The sequence below is a fragment of the Populus trichocarpa genome, chromosome 1, assembly GCF_000002775.5.
Source record: "Populus trichocarpa isolate Nisqually-1 chromosome 1, P.trichocarpa_v4.1, whole genome shotgun sequence".
Taxonomy (NCBI): domain Eukaryota; kingdom Viridiplantae; phylum Streptophyta; class Magnoliopsida; order Malpighiales; family Salicaceae; genus Populus; species Populus trichocarpa.
The window spans coordinates 14,909,157-14,931,291 of record NC_037285.2 but is presented as its reverse complement, the minus strand read 5'-3'; the positions used below and the strand labels follow the sequence as shown (position 1 = coordinate 14,931,291).

The window sequence follows — 22,135 nt, the reverse complement described above, 5'->3', positions numbered from 1 at the left end:
TTTAAGAGGGGCCATGACCTTCAAATCTCACCTCTGTAGTCTTTCTTGCTGTTTTATCATTTATGCGAGTCTGTCACAAGAGAAAGCGGTGCGTGAGACCACGTCATCGTTGCATCAATGTATTGCATGCAAGGAAAACCGGAAAATGGAAACCCATCAGTTTATTAATAAAAAATTATTAAAATAATGTTTTTTAATTTTTTTAATATTAACACATCAAAATAAATTAAAAATATATAAAAATAAATTAATTTTAAAAGACAAAATTTAACTTTTTAAAAACAGCAGTAATTTTTATTTATTTTATTTTTTATTGTTGTTGTTGATGTATGTGTTCAAGACTTAGCCTACAATGAATTTATTCCTATTTGGATAAAAGGTTGACGTTTCTTTTTTAAAAGTATGATAAAGAGATTCGGGTTAGTCTGTGGGTGATTTGGTGTTTGATTTCTTTGGATAATGCTAAATAAGTTTTATCAATTAAACGACTAGATAATCCCAAATGATAGCAAGAGATTTCTTTTCTCACTCATGTTTTGAATTCGAATTTTAGAATCAATTTCGAAAGAATTTATTTATTTATTAAATCTACCATGTCAAGGTAAAAGTGAGTCCTTGATTTAATCTTGTAAATTCTTCTTGAATACAAATATAGAGATGAGTTTTTAAGATGGTTTCAGAAGAGATTTAATATTAATATTGTAATGAAGAATGAAAATCATCATTGAAAATATAAAGAATGATCATGATGTATTTATTCTTCACAATGTGTATTCCTAAAGTTTTTTTCTTGAACAATAGATTCAAATAACATGTATTGACAAATAAAGCAATCTAACTGAATTAAAAATATATTTTTAATGTTTTCGAATTGTTTTGAGGTGTTGATATAAATATATATATTTTTTAAATGACTCTCTCTTGTTTTGAAATTTATGAAGTTTCCTTCGTTACAAATCCGCGGGATCAATACTCACAACGAAAGAAATGTTCCATGGTGTATTTAAATTAATTCAAAGAGATAATTTTACATAACAGTATAAGCACATGCTTTATAATTCTCAGCTTTTATCTTCTAGCTGGAGCAATATAACTAAATTTATCGGGTCTAAAAAACTCTGAAGAACTAAAAAACTCTAAATTGATCTTAAGCAATATGTCTCGGCCCAACAACCCATGAACTTAGCCTAGTTGAAGAGCTCAGTTCTTATAGGCTCAACCTAAAAAAGAGCTCGACACTACGAGCTCAGCCTAGGAGAAGAGCTCAGCTCTCACGAGCTCAGTTACATTTTAAATCTTATTCTCCATACATCCCAGGTGTATAAAAAATCTTCAAAGACTTACCATATTTCTATCGCATTAATATTTGTGTAAGACATATTTATCCCTCATTAATGCTATCAGGGCAAAATGACACTCCAACCTCTTCTCTACACAAAAAGACATGGCTCATGAGTTATAAATACCTATAAATCCTTCAAGCTTCAGGTTCATAATCTCTTCATTCTCAGCATTTTTAGTATACATATTTTCAGAGTTTATCTCTCTAAAATATCATTGCATTTTTCTTTCTAAAAAGATATCTAAGCATTTTAGAGTCCCCATTTCTACAAAAAAAACCTTTTTGTAGATACTAGCCACCTTGACTTTCTAGACACCAGGCATTACCTACCAATCACTTTGGCTAGGAGAATGAATTAGATTGCTAGAACTAAGAGATTAATCAATTATCCAACATATAAGCCTTACTCTTAAGCTATTTGGATTTTTTGGTATATCATCATTGACACTTGTCTGTGGGAAACTGAACAAAAAGTCAGTTCATTCTTGTTTCTCAAAAGCTCTTTTCATAGCTGATGAAACCCCAACGCAGCGGTAGCTATGCTAGTGACTATGTTTATAGCTACGCCAATGACATGCCAATAATTATGCCTAGGCCACACCCCACGTGGCTATATACGGCTACACCTGCAATGACGCCCATGACTACGTTTACGACTAAGCACGTGGCTACGCTTCATGGTTATACCCTAAGGTTATGCCCATAAACAATTTTTATAAATCAGAACCGAAAGGTCTGGAAAATTTCCTTGAATCTGAAAGCAATGGCAGCTAGTCAGCTTAACCTGCCACAACTTCTGGCTTACAAAAACGGCCCCAGACTCCCTCCATTGATAGATAAGAGGGCTCCCCCCAGAGACTTTATACACACCAAAAGATGTCACCAGGATTTGAGGGCTCTGATGATACATAAAAGGTAACATTACGTGCTATAAGTATATATCCTTCCCAACTCTTGCTAGGCCATAAGCCTTCCTCACTTCACCCACCACTCTCCTCACTTCACCCACCACTCTCCAAGGGATGAGTACGTAGTCTTCCTAATGCAATAACACTACTATTTAAGGGATGAGTATGAGGTCTCCATGAGCAATAACACCACTCTCTAAAGGATGGGTATGTGTTCTCTTTAATGCAATAACACCACTCTTCAAGAGATAGGTATAAGGTTTCCTTATACAATAACACCACTCTTGAATGAATGAACTTGGTTTTCCTAGTGAAATAACATCATTTTTCAATGGATAAACTTTGTCTCCTTAGTTTAATAGCACCACTCTTCAAGGGATGAACTTGGTCTCCGTAGTGCAATTGCATCACCCTCAATGGGTTCCTTCTAACCTCTTAGAAATTTTCTAAGTATAGACTCACCCTCCATGAGTTTCCTCCAACCACTTAGAAATTTTCTAAGTATAAGTTCACCCTTTTTAGATTTCTCCAACCATTTAGAATTTTTTTGAAGTATAGGTTCCACCCTCCACGGGTTCCCATTGGCCTCTTAGAAAATTTTCTAAGTATAAGCTCACTTTTCTTGAGTTCTCCTAAGCCACTTAAAATTTTAAAGTACATGCTCACCCTTCTCGGGTTCCCCTCAGTCACTTAGAAATTTTATAAGTATAGGCTCACCCTTCATGGGTTCTCCCTAGCTACTTAGAAATTTTTAAGTATAGGCTACACCCTCCATGAGTTCCTGTCAGTCTCTTAGCAAATTTTCTCGGTATAAGCTCACTCTCCTTAGGTTCCCTTCAGCCACTTAGAAAGTTTTTAAGTACGGGCTCCACTTTTCATGGATTCCCCTCAACCTCTTATAAATTTTTCAAAGTATAGACTCACCTTTCTTGGTTCCCCTAGCCACTTATAAATTTTCTAAGTATAGGCTTACCTTCCTCGGGTTTCCCCCAGCCTCTTAATTTTTTTTTAAGTATAGGCTCGCTCTTCTTCATAGAAATTTTCTAAGTAGGCTCACCCTCTTCGGGTTCCCCTTAGCCTCTTAAAAAATTTCCAAGAATAGGCTCACCCTCAAAGAGTTCCCCCCGGCCACTTAGAAAATTTCTAAGTACAAGCTCCATTTTTTATGAGTTCATTTCAGTCTCTTAGAAATTTTCTAAATATAGACTCATCCTTCTCGGGTTCCTCTCAGCCTATTAGAATATTTTATAAGTATAGCCTTATCCTCAATAGGTTTCTCTAAGCTACTTAAAATTTTTCTAAGTATATGCTCTACCCTCCATGAGTCCTCCTTAACATAACAAATTTTCTAAGTATGAGCTCCACCATTTATAGGGTCCCCCAACTCTTTAGAAATTTTCTAAGTGCTCACCCTCTTTGGGTTTCTCCAGCCACTTATAAATTTTCTAAGTATAGACTCACCATCTTTAGGTTTCTAAGTATAGGTTCACACCATTAAAAAAAATTTAACAGCAAACTAAAAAGTTTATAAGTGCGTTTAATAAAATAAATAGAAAATTATATGTGCTAATAAATGATAATAAATTTATTGATTTCAACAACAAATTCAGTTGGTAAACTTAGATAAATATTTCATTTCTTAGAAAAAAAAGAGATTGAATATTTGTTTCAATTTGAAATTAGGTCCCTAAAATTTTAATTGGTTAAAATCAATAAAATAAAATTTTATTTTGCCAAACCAAACTTTACCTCAACATCGAAACTTATTTTTAACATTACGAGAGCCCCATATAAAGCTAACCAAAACAAAACATTAAACTCAATCTCAAGTCTACTTAACATAAAAGGATTAAATTAAGAATAAAAAAATTCAAGTGACAAAAAAATTAAAAAAAAAATATTGTGAGTAACTATTGCAACTTACAATGAACCGTGTTTTTCTTCTATGTTGCATTATTATTATTTTAAATTTCTTCAATCTTGCATTGCTTTGTTTTATAATTTATTGAGCGTCAATTTTACAAAACTAAACTACAATTAATTGTTAAATGGAAAGTAAAAGAACTTAATGAAAAAAATGATGTGAATGACAAAAAGAAAGAAAGATCAGAGGCAGTTCATTACTTGTATAAACAAAGTTTACACCTCAAATCTTTTAATATTTGTATAAAATACTTTTTTTTTTCATTTCAACAAACGCCCTCAATATATTTTGTAACCTATCTAATCCATGTCTCATCAAAATTTTTGTCGCTACATTTGCTACTTTAATTTACATTCACTAATTAGTTTATCGATCTACAATTAAAATGTAGATCATAGGGAAACCTAAGCTAAAATGGTATGGTTCACAAATGTCTCGTCAGTAAGTGATCACCAGCTTCTTACCTAGAAAATATTATGCCTTTGCACTTTATTCACATTGTTGAAGATTGGAACCTTGTTGTCTCCTATTTGTAGAGCTAGCTTTAATACATTTGGAAGCCAGCTTAGGAACAACTAAAGCCTTCTTTCTATATAAAATAGGTTGCCTTAGTTTTATATCCCTGAGAATCCTGTCTTCTCCTTCATGTAATTTATCAGAATATTCTAACCCTTGTGAAAATTTGCTAACCTGAGTGCTTTATTCATCTATTTTAATCTCCTGACAACAGCACATATATCGTCTGCGGTTTAATATGCAAACCCACAAATTAAAATAACCATTTACGTAATTGAGACTGATTCTTTCCCTACTGAACTTGGGGCATGGAATTTAGGTGTTGACAAGCATGAAAGTTGCCCTAATTTATTTTCTTTTTCCTCCACAAACGAGGGAAATTGCCCTATTCGAGCGTTGACATTGAGCTTAAGAGCTTTTGATGGGTGCGGCATTTACTGCAATAACGAATTACGGCATGCCATGTCGGCCTGATTCTTTGGAGGATGAGTTTAGTCAACTAGTTGAATAAGAGCAAGTGCTTTTGAAATGTTCATGGAACCCTAAAAAAGAATACTCCTTGGGACTAATTATATATCACCATAGCTAAAGCTATAAAGCGAGTGGGACTCTGTGTGTGTGTGTGTTGCCTCAAGTTTGAAGTTCATAGCTAAGAATTCCTGGTTTTAAGAAGGCGAAAAGAAACATGGGTTGGGAACAACTGTAAATGGATGTCATCTGTATAGAAAGCAGAAAAATTCTTCCACCATTGCGTCCTGTGTTAAGGCTGCTGCGTCTTCTAGGTGACCTACGAAGTGACATCTTATGATGAAAGGGCAAGACCCTTTGTTATTTCACTCTGTGATCTACTCAAAGTGTGAAACATTTGATGGTGGGTCTGCACGTCAAGACTACTTATCTAGCTGAGGCTAGCTAGGATATATGCTACAGCTGGCCCTGGCTTACAAACTTAGTAGCCAATCACATAGAGCAAATCATATTCCAATCCTGGCATTTGGATCTCAATTTGTGATGGAACATGTGGTAGGTGCAAAGGGAATTTTATTTAGGGGAGTTAAAAAGGAGCTGAAGAACTCTTTGTGATGTCTAGTGGTGTTGATTGAAGTGACACCCATTTTAGAGATTCCTGATCTTATCATTTAACAAAGGAATTGTGTGAGTGTATAGAACTTTCAACCAGAATGGAATGAGATGAAATTGGAGTAGGTCCTCGAATGCTTTGCGATTTTGTAAAAGCATGCCTCGGGATGGACATTTATAATAACAATCTAAAGTACTCCAGCACTAGGAAAAAGTTCACAGTGAGTTAGAGAAAGTTCTTCCTAGCAAAACACTCAAAAATCCCTCCTGAAAACCTTACCATGAATCCATAGTGCATTCTGCAAAAGGGAAGGTGCATTATGTTTGACCATCAGAGCATCATCCGCATGCGCGCTAGCACATACACACACATGAACGCTTACAAATTAGCACTTGAGATTCTTTTTTGAAGAAATCTCGGGAAATAGCTTACAAGACAGGCTCTTACAGAGAAAGAAAGAAAGAAAGAAAGAAAAGAACTGTGCTCATGTTTTCCCCCCATGACATTAGCATAAACAAACAAAAATTTTATTGGTGGGACTTGAGCTACCAAAAACTATCATGGTGGGAAACAGAAAAGCAAGAAAGAGGATTGGAAGGAGAGACAAAAGTCGACATGCTTTTTCATGTGTCTCTTTCTTTTGAAAAATGCAGGTTGTTAATATGAAAATTCACACATATATTCAGGCAGACATATCATTATGTTCTGTGCACCTGTATATAGTACATTCGTGTAAATATAAAGAAAATCCAACTTCTCATCATTATTTCCTTCTGTTGCTGGGCAATACTAGTTCCATGAATATCACACTTTGTTTGTCTGTCATCGATAAGTCGGACACTTGAAACTTCTCTTTAAGTTTGTGGTTAATGGGAATCTGTCGATCATCAGAAATGCATAAACAAATGATTGAGAAAATATATTTCGTAAAGCTGACTTGGGTTTATTCTTTCTTGTTTTCAGTAATATTCTTGAAAGCTGTTGTTGATTGTTGCTCTTCTTCTTGTTGTTGTTAATTGTTTGGATTTCTTTTTAGCCACTTCCCCCAAGCATTAGATTCCTCTCTATGTTGCAAAATCGCAGAGCCTTCCCTCTCTCCTAGCTGGGCGGCTCAGAAATGGATGAATGTGCTCCTCTCTGCTTTGATTCTCTCTGCTCTTAAAAAGATTTCTTCCTTTTTTTTTTCTTTTTTTTTCTCTTTCCTTGTCTTTTTCGCCCTCTCCTTTTCCTGGATGCCTTGCCTCTCCCCTTTTCAGTTTCTAATTTGTAGCTAGTGTACACACTACACATAAAAATCTTACTAGTGAAAGATATGCATATTCACTTGTCTTATTCCTTTTCCACACTATAAATACACATTGTCTTTCTAGGTTTTCTTCATTGCAGTAGCTCTTCTTCTTGTCATTTATTAACATATAGGAGGTGCACTAAGGTGTTTGGTCCCATCCTCAAAAATGAGCTACCAACAACACTTTTCTATGGGTTCTGGTTTGTTTCCTTCCATATCTTGATTGCCTGTTTTCATTTCAATTTGAATATAGTTTTGTTCCATCAATGCAATGTTAAATGAATGTTGATCTTCTTGGTTTCATGTGCAAGACTTATGTTTTCCTTCTTATTCTGTTCTTTCAACCTCATGGTATATGAGAACGGAGAAGTGACTTCATCGCTTCAATATTCAGGTAGTAGACCTGCTAGAAGGAACTTTGAATTTGGGAGGACTTATGTGGTGAGGCCCAAAGGAAAACACCAGGCCACTATAGTTTGGTTACATGGTCTTGGTGATAATGGTTCAAGGTATTAATTGTAGCTGTTATTTTCCCTTTTTTTTTTTTTTTTTCTTTCATGGCATTGACATAGTGCTCTCTACCCATTCAAAACCAAGTTTCAGGTTCCGAAACTCTCCTCCCCCAAAGAAGCATAGAAGAAACTTTTTCCTTAGATTTGTAAAAAGTTGCAGACAACATATTCTTTATATTCAAGTCCATCATGGAATTAAGTGTTTTCAGACTCAAACATCATCATGTCGGTAGCATATCACTAATCAGCAAGCTATTGATCACTGTTTTTCTGTGCAGTTCATGTGATAAACAGTCCAACTGGGGTAGTGGGAACTCAATGATTAATTGTAAACATGCCTTGGTTATTCCATAACTTGCCGACAATGATTTATGCTTTTTTATCTTTCCCTTCTTTTGTATTACATACAAATTCTGTGTTGGAATATGGTGGACCTTTTGGTTTGATCAAGGACAAGGATAAGATAAAGGAGTTCACAAACGTTAACACAGAGGCATGTTCTTTATTGGAGGGTTCCGTACGATGTCACATATTTTCAATGTTAATCTCCCTTCACTGAGATTCTCATTAGAATAAATTCCATGGGGAGAGCAGCAGCGCCGTGAAATAATGTTGATCAAATTATTCGTCCTTTCCTGTTTTTGTCTTGTTTGATACTGTGCTTAATTTGGGTAGGCTTTAATTGGATAACTTGTAGATGCCATATTCATGAATAGATGACCACCACTTCGCTTAATTCTGGCATGCAGCCCAACAATGATAAGCAGACATTTCTTGAAGGATATTCATATGCACTTAAGCAATAGATTGTTTCTAGAGATCATCTTTGATATCTGAATCCTATGGGATGGCCAATGAACACAAATCCATGCCCCATGTTGAATTTGCTTTGTTCTTTCACTGTTGAAAACTTCGAAGATAAAGATATTCGTGCATTTATGTCTTCCACTGCTGCTTTTTCTCAAATGCTGTGATCATACTTAGAAAATATACTGCAGATGTTTATTAATAATTTATATCTTAAAACCAAACATGTTTCTCATTTTATTCTCTGTTTGGTTGCAGCTGGTCCCAGCTACTGGAAAATCTCCCTCTTCCAAATGTAAGGAATTCATTTTGTTTTTTTTATTTTGCTTCCTAATCTTGTGCACTCTGAATAAATTTCTATTTCTTTTTTTTTTTTGTGCTTTATTTATCACCTTGTGGATGAACTGTTAGTCTTACTCCTCCATAAGTATCTTATGCTTGGAGTGAAACTCATGATGCAGATTAAATGGATTTGCCCAACTGCTCCTACTCGTCCTGTGGCACTGCTGGGTGGATTTCCTTGCACTGCATGTAAGAATGATCGCCTTGTTTTTTCTTTTTAATTTAATCACCATCATGCACTACACTTCCATCTTCAAATATTTCATGACGGAATCCATTCACCTATTATACTTATGAAATTTGTACAGGGTCCGACGTTGGAGAAATTTCAGAAGATAGCCCAGATGACTGGGAGGGTTTAGATGCTTCAGCAGCACATATAGCAAATTTACTGTCTACTGAGCCAGCTGATGGTATTTTCGAGGCTTTATTTTCTGTGAACATCTACCTAATCTGCATGCAAATTTATCCTGTTGTAAGATTTTATAAAGTACCGTGTGCTTATTACACTACTTACAAGGGCAACTGATTTTAACAAAAAGTAGAAGTTCAAGTCCATCTGAACTATATGAAAGCAATGCTTTCTAGCCTGTACCAATTTACTCCAAACTGTAACACTGGATTATGCACCTTTGATATGTCGTCCGCTAGGTTGAACTTCTCAGTGCAGTTCTCCAAGTCGCAGTTATCATATATGTTCTACTAAAGTCATCTAGTATCAGTGTAATGCATAACCTCTGTCCATATTATCTGATTCAAATATTGGAAACTTCATTCTTGCAACACCTTTTGTGACAGTGAAAGTTGCTATTGGAGGCTTCAGTATGGGTGCTGCAACAGCCATTTATTCTGCAACTTGTGCAGCCTTGGGACAATATGGTAACGGTAATGCGTATCCTATCAACCTCAGAGCAGTTGTTGGACTAAGTGGCTGGCTTCCAGGTTCAAGGTATGACCATGCTGAGCTTTCCTTCTCGAATAAACCCTTTTATCCTCCAGCTATTACATGGATGAGGGATCGGTGGATCCTCCTGTTATCTAAGGAGAGCATCTATAGAGCTCAGTACTTGTTTGCGAAATCTTCCCATATTTCTAGTTAAGAGAGCCTTTTGTCATACAGGAGCTTAAGGAGCAAAGTCGAAGGGTCACACGAGGCTGCGAGGCGTGCTGCATCGTTGCCCATTTTTCTTTGCCATGGAACAAGTATGCACTCCAGTTTTTGATGTCTCTAAAATGCTTCATTTTTTTAACTAAGATATCAATCTAGCATAATATAAATGGTGGTGGCACTTCAACAATCTGGACAGTTTATGAAGCTGAATTGAATAGCTGGCTTTGCTCTGGTGACAGGAGTTTCATAAGAACTTACTTACCCTTTGAGGCCTTTTTCATCGCTATCACGATTTTATACGGCCCTGTGCAACTGATCTGCTCTAATCTACAATGTTATTACTCAGCATGTCTATAAAAATATAGGGAATTAGTAGCTTTGTCTACAACCCATCATAGCGGTGAAAATGCCTTGAAATCGACCTAACTCTTCACCTTGATCAACCAACTATTTCCATCGCAGCCACTATAGGATATACATGTTTTCCTTTCCAATTGAATATGCAATTAATGCGACAGTAACATACCTTTTTCAGGTGATGATGTAGTCCCCTATAACTACGGAGAGAAATCTGCTCACAGCTTGAATACAGCAGGATTCCGAAACCTGATTTTCAAATCTTATGAGGGGTAAAAAAAATTCTTCTGAAAGCAGGAATTAACTTTTACTGGTGAATGTAACTTGAAGCAGTTTTTGAGTGGCTTAATTTGGCTGCAGGCTTGGTCATTACACGGTCCCCAAAGAAATGGATGAGGTTCGCAATTGGCTCACAGCCAGGCTGGGGCTTGAGGGCTCCCGCTCTTAGTTGCAGAACAGAATCGGCTTCGGGTTGGAGCTTATAGGAGAAAGAACAGGGAAAACAATAACGGGAAGAGGATGACTGGATTTTTATAAGTAGGTAGTAATAGAACAGGTTATGGAGCATATGGTATAGATAATATAACCTTCCTAATTCCCTTTTGCTTTCTTGCCTGACCTTAAAAATAAATCTTGCATGTTTTCATTTTGATTGTATAATTTAGCAGTGATGGGTCTAATCACTTCTGCTTGCTCAGCATTTTGTATTGGTTAATCTAATATTCAGTCTAGTGAGTTTTGCCTACCATGGTTTCCTCTCTCTGGTGAAAGCATGACTGTTTGAGTTTTCAGTTATCCATTCAAGTTTCCATACCACAACTTGGATAGAAGGAAGACAAGATCTTTGATCTTGGATTCACTGTATCCCAAAAATAGAAATAGGAGAAAGGAGAAAAGTGTTGCATTCATGTATATGCACATGCACAAAAAGAGATTATTAACCTACAAGAGTACTCGTTCAGAAAAAATAAAATATAATCCCATAATAGTACCTGAAAGAGTAATATAAGCAGATGATCACAGAGTGATCAACGATAATTTAAAAATTGCTTGAAGTTGTAAATTTAAGTAGCAACCGGTAAGCTGTAATGTTATCTAACCAAACAAAGGTGAAGAAAGGGGTTAAAGTTTAGCACTATTGAGAAAATTATGCTTCCAAGATTTCTTGGCCAAAATGGTTGAGCTTGTGAGCAGTTAATTTGGAATATATCCTGGAGGACAGTACACAACTCGCTTCAGCTTCGAGTAAGAAAAAACCCATATTTTGCAGACATGTTGCAATGGAAATCCAAATAACAAAGTTATCACATACCACACTTAGCATATTCCAGTCATTGGTAGCCAGTGCTAGCTTTATGATCGCCATCATTTTGATGGATTGCAGCCTGTGACTTACTATATGGAGTAAGAGGAGGGAAAGAAGGCAAATCCTGCAGAATGAATTTGCATCCACTTCTCAACCCCTGTGACGAGCTTGATCTTAACTCATGTGAACGAATTTTTGGAGGAGACACCCATTTCTGATTAGGTGAGCAAGATTTCACTCCCTCTGTACTGGGGGTACAGGTGTTCTTGAGTGTCTCAGGCGTAGCATCCTCCATCATGTTACAGAAAAAGCTGTCAGAACTGAGCTCAGGCAGAGCCTCACATCCATATAATTTTGGAGTAAGACTACTAGGTGAATGGTGCCAATTAAGGTAGCCAGATGGTGAGAGGACGCTGCTTTCTTGTTGCGATTGACCTAGAAATTGTTTTGAACAGTCCCTTATGTTGAGAGAACCTGAAGAGGCCACTGCACCTAAGAGACAATGTGATGGTGGAGTCAGATGGCCTATATCAGCAAGTTCTTCCCATGTTGATGAGAATTGATTAGGTCTCTCAGCTTTGATGCAATCATTATGACTCTCCAAAGTATCCAGCTGCTCCCGAGATGGATTATTCCATCTTTCAGCTCTTCTGTAACTTGTTTCTGCAATTTCATCATCATGTAGAAATCAATTTCATAGTGACTTTAGAAAAGGGGCGATCGAAATATTCATAGTTTAATCCAAAGTATTTGTCTAGATCGAATTCCAAAAAAAATCCGAAATCCAAATGAGGATTTACATCAGGAAACAGCAAACTTCAACAACCTCCACAATTGCCATCGATTTGAGTCTACAAAATATAAAAATCTTAAAGATGCCTAAACCTTCAGTGGTCGTACAATGCATGGGATCAAAGGCATACGACTACCGATAGATATTTCAGGGCTTTAATGATGTTGCCAATGAGAGAAGTTGTTCCCGCTCTAAACTTTCAGACAGTTCCGAGTACAAGTCTGAAAGTGTTAAGGTAAGGATGATGTAAAAATGACCGTACATATCTCGAGAAAGCATTCGAGGAAAGGCATTTGACCATTTGATAATTGCAACATTGTTCTCACCGAACTTGTATGCTTGAAAAAGCTCAGAGGTATCAAAATATGCCATTATCACAAGAAATGAAGCAGTACCAACGTGCATTTTAAAAGTGAATACCAAGAAAGTTTTAATAAATCAATCTTGAAATTGACACGAGGCTACAATTTGCTAATATCGCTACAGTACTCTTGCATCCCATTAAAGTTTGAAGTCGCATACCCTAATTGCTCGTGAGAAAAGAAAATGTAAGTATTATTAGTTCAACAAGTTCCATTTCTGATGGTAGGAGATTGGTTCTTTTCTTTGTTTTCCGAAGCCAATGTTTGAATATGGATTCAGCATATGATCAAACTAACTGAAAATGGCTAATCAATAGAGTAAAGTGTCACCTGTTTTGTTTCCATAAGGATTGTAACATCCTTCACATCGGCATCCATTACAGCATCCAACTCCACCCTTAGAATACAGAGAATGTTTACAAAATAAGAACAGCTTAAAGATTGAATATGTCATGTAATTTCCAGTTTAAATATGCCATCCTAATTGAACAAGTCTGGTTGCTTTTTCCTTTTTAATTCAAAGGTAAAAATAATCATAACATCAATGTCGAAAATGCTATGTGAAATCAATTTCATCCAAACTAGAAATGAGAAAGAACAGTACTTTTTTAGAAACTCTTTTGCAGAAATACTGCCAGGAATGTTGATACAAACCTGAAAACATTCACAATATTTTTTAGAACACTTTGACTTCTTGCAGTTGCACCCTTTCTTGTGCCTGGATGAGGATGTTTTCATCCATTTTCCTTCTTCCTGTATATCATTTTCACCTCAAATAAAAAATTGAGGCAAAGAAACAAGATGAGCAACTTGAAAAATGAGATTACCATCATATTTGCTGGAGAGTTGGTGGCATTATTGACAACTTTTGGAGCAAAAGCAAGAGGATTACGAGCTTCAGTTTGTTGTCGCATATCGAGAACTGTGTCCTCATATTCAGGCTTGTTAATGCAATTTACACATGAACAAGTATCTAGACAATAAATTCCAGCAGCGAAGCACTCGCAATAACTGCCCAGTAACAAAAATTGTAGGTGAGACAGTGGAAAATAGCAGGGATATTATTGATTTTCTATTTTTCAATGAGACCTGAGGTAGTTCGCAAGCTTAGATGAACTAGTTCGTTTTCTTTTATACATGGAAAATTAAGGGACTGTGGACCATTATGAAAGGTGGAAGTCATCCCCAACTTCTGAAAGCGTAAGCAATTCATAGAACTAGAAAATTCATAAAACTTCCATTGTTTTTCATTTTAAGGGCATTAAAGATATCACCTGCCACTCCTGTAATGCACCATTTGTAATTACCGAACAAGTGTGAGCCACAAAAGCATGTCGATGCTCTTTTTTCTTTTAATAAAATAAAGCAAGTAACAAAACAAAATAAAAAAATTTCTCCACTCGTAGCTACTGTTCACTTACAGTTTCAAGCATCTTGATTTCTTACAGTTGCAACGTCTACAACCCTCACTCTTGATGGTGTATTTTGCCTTCTTCCTAATTAACATCACCAACAAATACAAAACGTAAGCAACTTGAAAGGGTATAACTGAGAGTCGGAATGTTTGAATAAAAAACATTAAGGTATTCCACCTATTCCTCTCAGGGCTCATTTGGTTTAACTCAACTATGTCAGCATATTCTGAAGAAGGCATTGTCCCCTTGCACAGAGATGCCTGCTGCTCATATGGTATCAAATGCAGAGAATCACATGGAGGTTGCATAATACTACTAGATTGATAACTGGAAGAACCTGCTCCCGCAGCAGCTTGACTCTCCTGCTGTTCATATCCCAAGTGAGAATAAATTTCCCCAAGAAAAGATAAGACTGGGATACCGTCTATTTCCTTGCATAAATAATGGTCCCTATCAGACATTAACTTCTCCTCTTGTTGGTGTAGATTACTTCCCAATTTCTTACTTGTACTAAATTCTGAGCCCACGGACTCAGATCTGACAAAGCTATTTAAATGCAAATCTCCGCCCGAGGGAATACAAGCTGATACAGCACGGTTTCCATAATTTTGAGCTGATTTAACAGATTCACATGCAGATGGGGAGAAAGAGGACCACAATGTTGCAGTCTGGGAACAACTTCTGGCCTGCCAAATGCCAGAGATTCCTCTTGTTTCAACATGAGGTGGAACCAAACTCTCAAAGTCTGTCTGACGGCCTGGTAAGCATAAATTGGCTGTCTCATGAGTCCCATTACCCGCATGTTTGCATGAAATTGCAGCCCCAAAATGCAAATGTCTACGTATGCCACGATGGCGCTGATCAGCCTCCTGTATTGAAGATAACATTGCACTGCCGTAATTAACTCTTGAAGAAATTGGATATGAATTACTCTTGGCAATACCTTAAATAAAATATTAAATGGGAAGTTATTGTTTTTGCAAGAGAAACTTCACAAATCTCTTCAAACTCACAATTCATCAAGGATAAAAAATAAAAATAAAAATGGGAGTACAAATTAAATTACATGTTTTATTAAATTTTGCACAAATTAATTTCTTGGCATCTAAGTAAACTCTTCATGTTACATTTTTCTGTTAACACACAATACCTAAAGCACCAAAATCTTGATTGGTGCATAATAACTCAAGAGTCATTGAAGCTTAAGCTTGAAAACCCTCTTGATTGCAACAAAGTGTGTGCTCCAATTATGCATCGCCTTTTCTAGGAGGTCCTACTGTCTTTTCCCAGGATAAAGGACGATCGTTGAACCAAGTGTTATGAAGTAGAAGAATATGACACCATCTTTGATATTTAAATTTAATAAGTTGCACCTTTGTAGTCAAATAAGATTCAGTTGAGTCTCAACCAGGACTCATAAACTTTTTCTGCTAAAGAAAATCTAGGGAAGCCCTAAGCAGGACGGAAGCCTGCAATGACACTGACGCACTTGAACAAGACACGTGAATGATATTGTCCGTATCAAAGAACGCATCACAGGGCACGGCTTCAAATACTATAATAGTAAAGGATTTCCTAACAGAAATTAAAAGTATCCAGTGCAATCATATTATCTTGCTGACAGCACGTAGATCTCCACTTCACACCAAATAATTTTAAATTTCGATAAAACAGATGAAGAACTTAAATCCAAAAGGTCAACATTACATAAAAGAATATAACTAGGTTGAACAAAGCGAGAAGAAAAAAGCAGCAATATCTCCTGCACTATAAAAGGCTATAAATTTGAACATGAAATAAACTACACAAGTTTAATTTGTATTATACGATGATGTATAAGAAACAGGAAACCAGTTTTTACCTTAACAGATTCTTTTGATAGCGATCCTAAACTCTCTTTAGAATATTTATACGCCCCATCTCTCTGCAAAAATTCAGGAAATATCTGAAAACTAGCACCAAGTTTATCATGTTGATCACCTGCAGCCTGCAACTCAATATTCCGAGGAAGGTACAACAACGGGAAACCAACTGAAATTTCATACTGAAATTCTTGTTAAATTAATTAATATGCACATAATGAACCCAAATCAATTTATTCACCTGAGGTGAAAATAGTTCATGGTGCTGTTCTCCGAAAAATGTGCCCCCAAATATATCAGACTCGACATGATCATCAACATTTCCAGACAAACACTGCAGGAACTCTCCGAACCTCTCAGTTTCTTTCTCTCGTGCAGTGGCATCAAAAACATTCATTGAAACAGAAGGGAGTTCCTCTCCAGTTTGGTCTGACATCAACACTGTAGCCTTTCCATTGCCAGCATTAGTATCATCAGCTTTAGTGGTGGTTTCTTTGTGGCTTGTAAGGCTACTCATTGAAGAGTTCATAATATTGTCCTCCTTGAAAGGATCAGCCAGATGTTCGTCAATGCATCCTGAAGAACTGTATGATTGAACTTCCTTTTGAAAGCAAGGCATCAACTGAGGTTTCGGTTGAATATCACTTTGTCTATAAACATCTGAACCTGGCATCTCGCTGACAACATACAGATTAAAATCTTCAATAACAGAAATCAATGGTGTATTTTTCATTGAAAAAAATGATAAATTCACTGCAACACCGACATCATAAACAAAACGAAAACGGTAGAATATTATAACATCAATAAATCTCAAACCTTAATAGGAAACTATTGTGTTGCTGCAGATCTACACTAACAGATCTTATGGGAGAGTGATTACTAAGGTAATTAAAACGAAATACCTACAATTGAAAAAAGAAAAACAGAGAAATTAAACAGAAGAAATCACACAATTCAGACTGTTTCCAAATTAGAAAACTCTAACCAAGCAGTTATGGGAGGAGAACATACGGGGGTACGGGTACGTATAATCTTCACTATAGAATCATAACAATGACACTATGACATGAAGAAGAAAACAATAATAAACATAAAAGAAAAGGAAGCAAAGAAATAAAGTGACAGATTATATCGTTTGAAAAATAAAATCCTGTCAGGAATAATATTCATGTAAATTTGGAAAGTGAACAGAAACATTGGAAATGAAAGAACCTAAATGCAACAGAGACAAGTCCATTTCAGCGTCAAGAAAACAATCATAATAAAAACCGCATTATTAAACCATCTGAAATATAAAAAAAATTACAATGGCTCAAGTACTTGTAGCAAATTTTCGTAAAAAGTTAGGAACTTGAAAGGAAATTAAACAAAAAAAAACTTTGAGAAGTTGGTTTATCCCCAAATTCCCAGATCAAAAACTTGACAACAAGAAACAGTGATTGCCATACAAATCAAAAGGGTCGTTCATAAAAGGAAAGAAAGCACAAACAATGTGTTTTCTTGGGGAAAGGTGGAAGAAAGACAGATACTTAGAGGGCCACAGGAGAGGATGCAGGCGATGAGGACGTGAAGGGGATGATGCGATTGGGTTCAGGAGAATCGATATTATTGTTTTAAAACAGTAGTGGTAAGAAGGTTTTGTAACATCACCATCATCATCGAACAAAAATGTTTTGGTTTGGAATATGAAGATGACAATAACAAGAACAGCATAATCAGAGGTGCGGATTTTGTTGACGTTTCTTTTTGAACCTTCCTAGCAAGCGGGAACATAATTTTGTTTTCCTTTTTTCTTTTTTTATTTATTACTAGGGACTGGGTTTCCATAGCAATCCATAAGCCCATTCCATAAGCAAATACATCATTATCAGATAATTATTACCGTTATCATTATCAAATATGATGGAAGAAATGGGAGAGACCCTGTTCATAGACCGTGTCTTTTTTCTTTTTCTTTTTTTCATTTCCCTCATCAAACTTTTTAAATTATAATTTCATTCCTTAGTTATATTATTATGATTTTATATGTTGATATTTCTTCTGACTTTCATTCTTTTTGGTCTACAAAGTATTGACGAATGTTAGAAAGACTCGTATGACCTAAGATTTAATATCTTGACCGAGTCAACTCCCAAACCGGATTTAACAACTATAGTTTATATAGATTAGAGTTAATTATTTCATTTTTAAATTCACAAATATAAAAGCTACGAGAACAATAACATTGATGATGAAAGCGTTGATGAAAATGACTATTTTTTAATGAAGGCAACCTAACGATCATTCAGAATGGAAGCCTATGGTTAAGGCTTGCTGAGGGAAGTTCAAAGTTAATATATAATCAATACTTTTAGTGGACAAAAGATGTTTTAAAATTTGAAAATTAATTATTTTATGAAAATGATTTCAAGAAAAAAATTTGGTGGGACGAGGCAAACTCAAAGGTGACAAAAAAAGTCTAGGAAAATTACAGCGCAACTAGATAAGGTTTAATGTGCGATGTATATTTTTTTTTTTGTATAATAGTGATATTTTTATATAAATGTTTTTAGTTTAATGAATTTTTTAATCAGATTGCGTGATTTTTAGTATGATGCCCACAATTATGCTATGAGATAAGTCGAGTCAAATGACTTTGATGTTTGGAAGAATTGTAGACCTCCCCACATCATAAAGAGTAACTGAGAGAGATATCTAGAGTTCTTATGTTGAACACTTTTAGGAGGCACTCATAGAGTGAGTACTCGAATAGAAACAAAGAGACCTACAATTCCATTAGCAAACATATTGGTGGGTCATTTTCTTTCATTAACCATGCAAAACACTTGGTAAAAGCCTATTTTATTTTGAAGGTTTTTCTTCAAATAGTAATTGTTATTTGTGATAATGTTTAAGTATTGATTTATTTCACAGTCAACACAACTTAAACGCAAGCCTGCTATGATGGAGTTGTATATGGAAACACAACCTAGCCCGATTCAACCATTACTAGCTATTAATGAGTTGGTTGAACAACGAGTTAGTGATCCGAGGGTCGGAATGGAGGCAAAGTATAAAGAACAAAAAAAGAAGTTGGAGGGCATACTTTTCCAGTAATTATCCTCCCTCATACGAACCCTCATGAGATTTTCCTCCCCTTCACCTCCACATGCGACCAAATCTTGTAATTAATTTGTATAGACATTTGTAATTGATTTTTATATTATATAAAATTTATTTTTTTAATTTAAATTAGTTGTTTGATGTTGTTTAATTCAATTATGAAATTGTTGGATAACATTTTTTTCTTTTAAAATAACAATTTGTATAAAGACTAACAAAAATTACATTGGTAAATGATTGTCATTTTCCTCAGGGAATTACAAAGAGCCATTAATTGTTTTGGTACATACCGACGAATAAATGATTACCATTTTCCTCAGAGAATTCTAGAAAGCTGTTAACTGTTTCAATATATACCTCGATGGAATCACCAACAGAATATGTCCTTGGTGATTCTATCGGTGAATCCATCAATGAGATAGATATATTGTTGACGGATGTATCTGTCAAAAAGCTGTTGGTAAAACTCACTAATGAATTTAGCGACAAATATTGGTCGATCCATTTTTAAGGATCAAAGAAAATAAATCATCGTTATATCCTTCAGAATAAAAATAATCTTGGAATTACTGACAAATATGACATCAGTAACAAGATACTTTCTAACAACTTGTTTCTATCAGTTAATCCATTGGTGATTTTTATATTGATGGAATTAGTGTGTTTATACCGATAGAATATTTCATTGGTGTTATGATATTTTTTGGTTGTGATTTATTAAAATAGTGTTGTGTGTATATTTTTTTTTTTTTGCTTTTTTTATTAGATTTTGTTTTCAATTTCACCATTCACCAAACCAATCTTCTTTTTTGTTTATGTAGTTTTTTTTTAATTTTATTATTTAATATTAAGTTGTTTTGGGAATTATGCTTTTAAATTTTTTTTTTCTGTTGGGTTATATACTGGTTTCATACATTAAGCTTTTTTTTTCTCTTAATTTCAACCTTTAAAATTAGACTTGTTGGAAGTGGGGCTTCATAATTATTTTTTATTTGCTTTCTATGAATTTATATCAATCTCATGACCTAGGTCACAAGTTTAACAGGTTAACTTGGATTGAATCAGATTATTTTTTTAGGCTGATTTTTCTAATTGATTTTTTTATTTCATCTTTCAACGTTGGATTGATTGAAAATTAGGATTCATAATCTTTTTTTATTTTATTTCTATGGGAATAACATTCCGATCTCATGACCTGAGTCGCGAGTTGACAAGTTGTTTCGGGGTTGACCCACTTTATTTTTTGGTCATTTTTCCATTGAATATTTATTTAATTGGTCTTCGTAATTTTTTTTGTTTACTTTCTATGAGGTTATCCTGATCTCATGATCTAGGTTGCGGGTTTGGAAAGTTAACCCAAGTTGATTTGATTCATTCCTTTTGGATCATTTTTTAATTGAATTTTTTTTTTCAATTTTAGAATCCAACAACTCAATCTTCTTCTTCTTCTTTTTATTTAGTTTTTTTTAGTTTTGTAATTTTTGTAATTTTGATTTTTGTGGAGTTATCCCGGTCTTATGGATTTAGGTTTTTTCCCCTCAATTTCAACTTTTAACATTAGATCTGTTGAAAATAGAGTTTCATAATTTTTTTTATTTGCTTTATATGAAGTTATCTCAGTCTCATGACTCAAGTCGCAAGTTTAACAGGTTAGCTCAGGTTGACTTAAGTTTTTTTTTTTTGGTCTTTTTTTAATTGATTTTTTTTTATGAAGTTATCCCAATCTTATGGTCCAAGTTTTGAGTTTGGAAGGTGAACTCATGTTGAATCATATTGTTTTTTTGTCTTTTTTAATTTTTTTTTCAAGTTTTTTCTTCAACATTGGGTTCATTAGAAATTGACATTCATAATTTATTTTTATTTGCTTTATATAAGTTTATCATGATCTTATGACGTGGTTCATATATTTGACATGTTAAACCAGGATGATCTAATATATCGTTGTCTCAATATTTGAAAAAAAATATCATCCAATAAATCACCGTATCAATATTTAAAAAAGTTGTTTTCTAATATGAATTATATTTTAAGTTCATGATTAATTATTTTTTAATTAGAAAACACAGTAGCAATGCTTGAACTTTTTTTAAGTTAAAAAAATTGATATGAATCGTAGCTACGGGTCAATGATCTAGTTAAATAACTAATATTTGAAAAACAAACATCATCCAATAAATCACCATATCAATATTTTAAAAAAGTTGGTTTCTAATATGTATTATATTTTAAGTTTATGATTAATTGTTTTTTAATTAGAAAACACATTAGTAATGCTTGAACTTTTTTTAAGTTAAAAAAATTGATATGAATCGTAGCTACGGGTCAATGATCTAGTTAAATAACTAATATTTGAAAAAAAAAACATCATCCAATAAATCACCATATCAATATTTTAAAAAAGTTGGTTTCTAATATCTATTATATTTTAAATTCATGATTAATTGTTTTTTTAATTAGAAAACACACTAGCAATGCTTGAACTTTTTTTAATTTAAAAAAATTGATATGAATCGCAGCTACGGGTCAATGATCTAGTTAAATAACTAATATTTGAAAAAAAAAACATCATCCAATAAATCACCATATCAATATTTTAAAAAAGTTGGTTTCTAATATCTATTATATTTTAAGTTCATGATTAATTGTTTTTTTAATTAGAAAACACATTAGGAATGCTTGAACTTTTTTTAAGTTAAAAAAATTGATATGAATTGCAGCTACGGGTCAATGATCTAGTTAAATAACTAATATTTGAAAAAAAACATCATCCAATAAATCACCATATCAATATTTAAAAAAAGTTGGTTTCTAATATGTATTATATTTTAAGTTCATGATTAATTGTTTTTTAATTAGAAAACACATTAGCAATGCTTGAACTTTTTTTAAGTTAAAACAATTGATATGAATCGCAGCTACAGGTCAATGATCTAGTTAAATAACTAAATAAAAAGTACCAGTTTACTAGTTCGCGCTACGTTGTGGTAGGATCAAAAAAATTTGAATGTGAAAAAAATGTCTAAGCCATATGAGACTTTTTGTTATTGTTATTAAATATGACCAAACGAGTCAACCTTTAAACCTCTTGATCCGATTTGTTGTCT

The 22,135-nt window shown here is 34.4% G+C and overlaps 2 protein-coding genes across 3 annotated transcripts; one reads left to right on the top strand and one right to left on the bottom strand.

The window, feature by feature from the left end:
* Positions 1-6,509: 6,509 nt before the first annotated feature.
* LOC7478121 (uncharacterized) lies at positions 6,510-10,933 on the top strand. 2 transcript variants are annotated; one of them, XM_002299575.4, is made up of 9 exons: positions 6,510-7,259; positions 7,454-7,568; positions 8,637-8,673; positions 8,840-8,909; positions 9,029-9,133; positions 9,519-9,669; positions 9,841-9,923; positions 10,367-10,460; positions 10,549-10,933. In XM_002299575.4, the coding sequence occupies exons 1-9, from the start codon at positions 7,226-7,228 to the stop codon at positions 10,634-10,636; spliced, it is 777 nt and encodes a 258-aa protein (XP_002299611.1). In that variant the 5' UTR covers positions 6,510-7,225; the 3' UTR covers positions 10,637-10,933. The 2 variants fall into 2 exon arrangements, with proteins under 2 accessions (XP_002299611.1, XP_024462237.1); XM_024606469.2 differs by lacking the exons at positions 6,510-7,259; positions 7,454-7,568 and adding an exon at positions 7,633-8,541.
* A 391-nt stretch (positions 10,934-11,324) lies between these two features.
* On the bottom strand, positions 11,325-17,662 carry LOC7490966 (uncharacterized). The gene is made up of 10 exons (XM_024606457.2): positions 17,419-17,662; positions 16,746-16,831; positions 16,168-16,603; positions 15,926-16,051; positions 14,242-14,933; positions 14,071-14,145; positions 13,477-13,660; positions 13,304-13,402; positions 12,980-13,046; positions 11,325-12,157 (listed from the first exon to the last, which is right to left on the bottom strand). Exons 3-10 carry the CDS (start codon positions 16,597-16,599, stop codon positions 11,520-11,522), a joined length of 2,313 nt encoding a protein of 770 aa, XP_024462225.1. The 5' UTR covers positions 16,600-16,603; positions 16,746-16,831; positions 17,419-17,662; the 3' UTR covers positions 11,325-11,519.
* Positions 17,663-22,135: the final 4,473 nt, after the last annotated feature.

Bases quoted from the DNA above. Each gene is read 5' to 3' on its own strand.
- LOC7478121 (XM_002299575.4), top strand. From the start codon at position 7,226: ATGAGCTACCAACAACACTTTTCTATGGGTTCTG. The intron at 8,910-9,028 runs GTAAGAATGATC...AAATTTGTACAG, and splicing joins TGGATTTCCTTGCACTGCAT to GGTCCGACGTTGGAGAAATT. The intron at 9,134-9,518 runs GTATTTTCGAGG...CTTTTGTGACAG, and splicing joins GTCTACTGAGCCAGCTGATG to TGAAAGTTGCTATTGGAGGC.
- LOC7490966 (XM_024606457.2), bottom strand. From the start codon at position 16,599: ATGCCAGGTTCAGATGTTTATAGACAAAGTGATATTCAACCGAAACCT. The intron at 16,052-16,167 runs GTGAATAAATTG...ATTGAGTTGCAG, and splicing joins ATGAACTATTTTCACCTCAG to GCTGCAGGTGATCAACATGA. The intron at 12,158-12,979 runs GTGACACTTTAC...ATGAAATTGCAG, and splicing joins TCCTTATGGAAACAAAACAG to AAACAAGTTACAGAAGAGCT.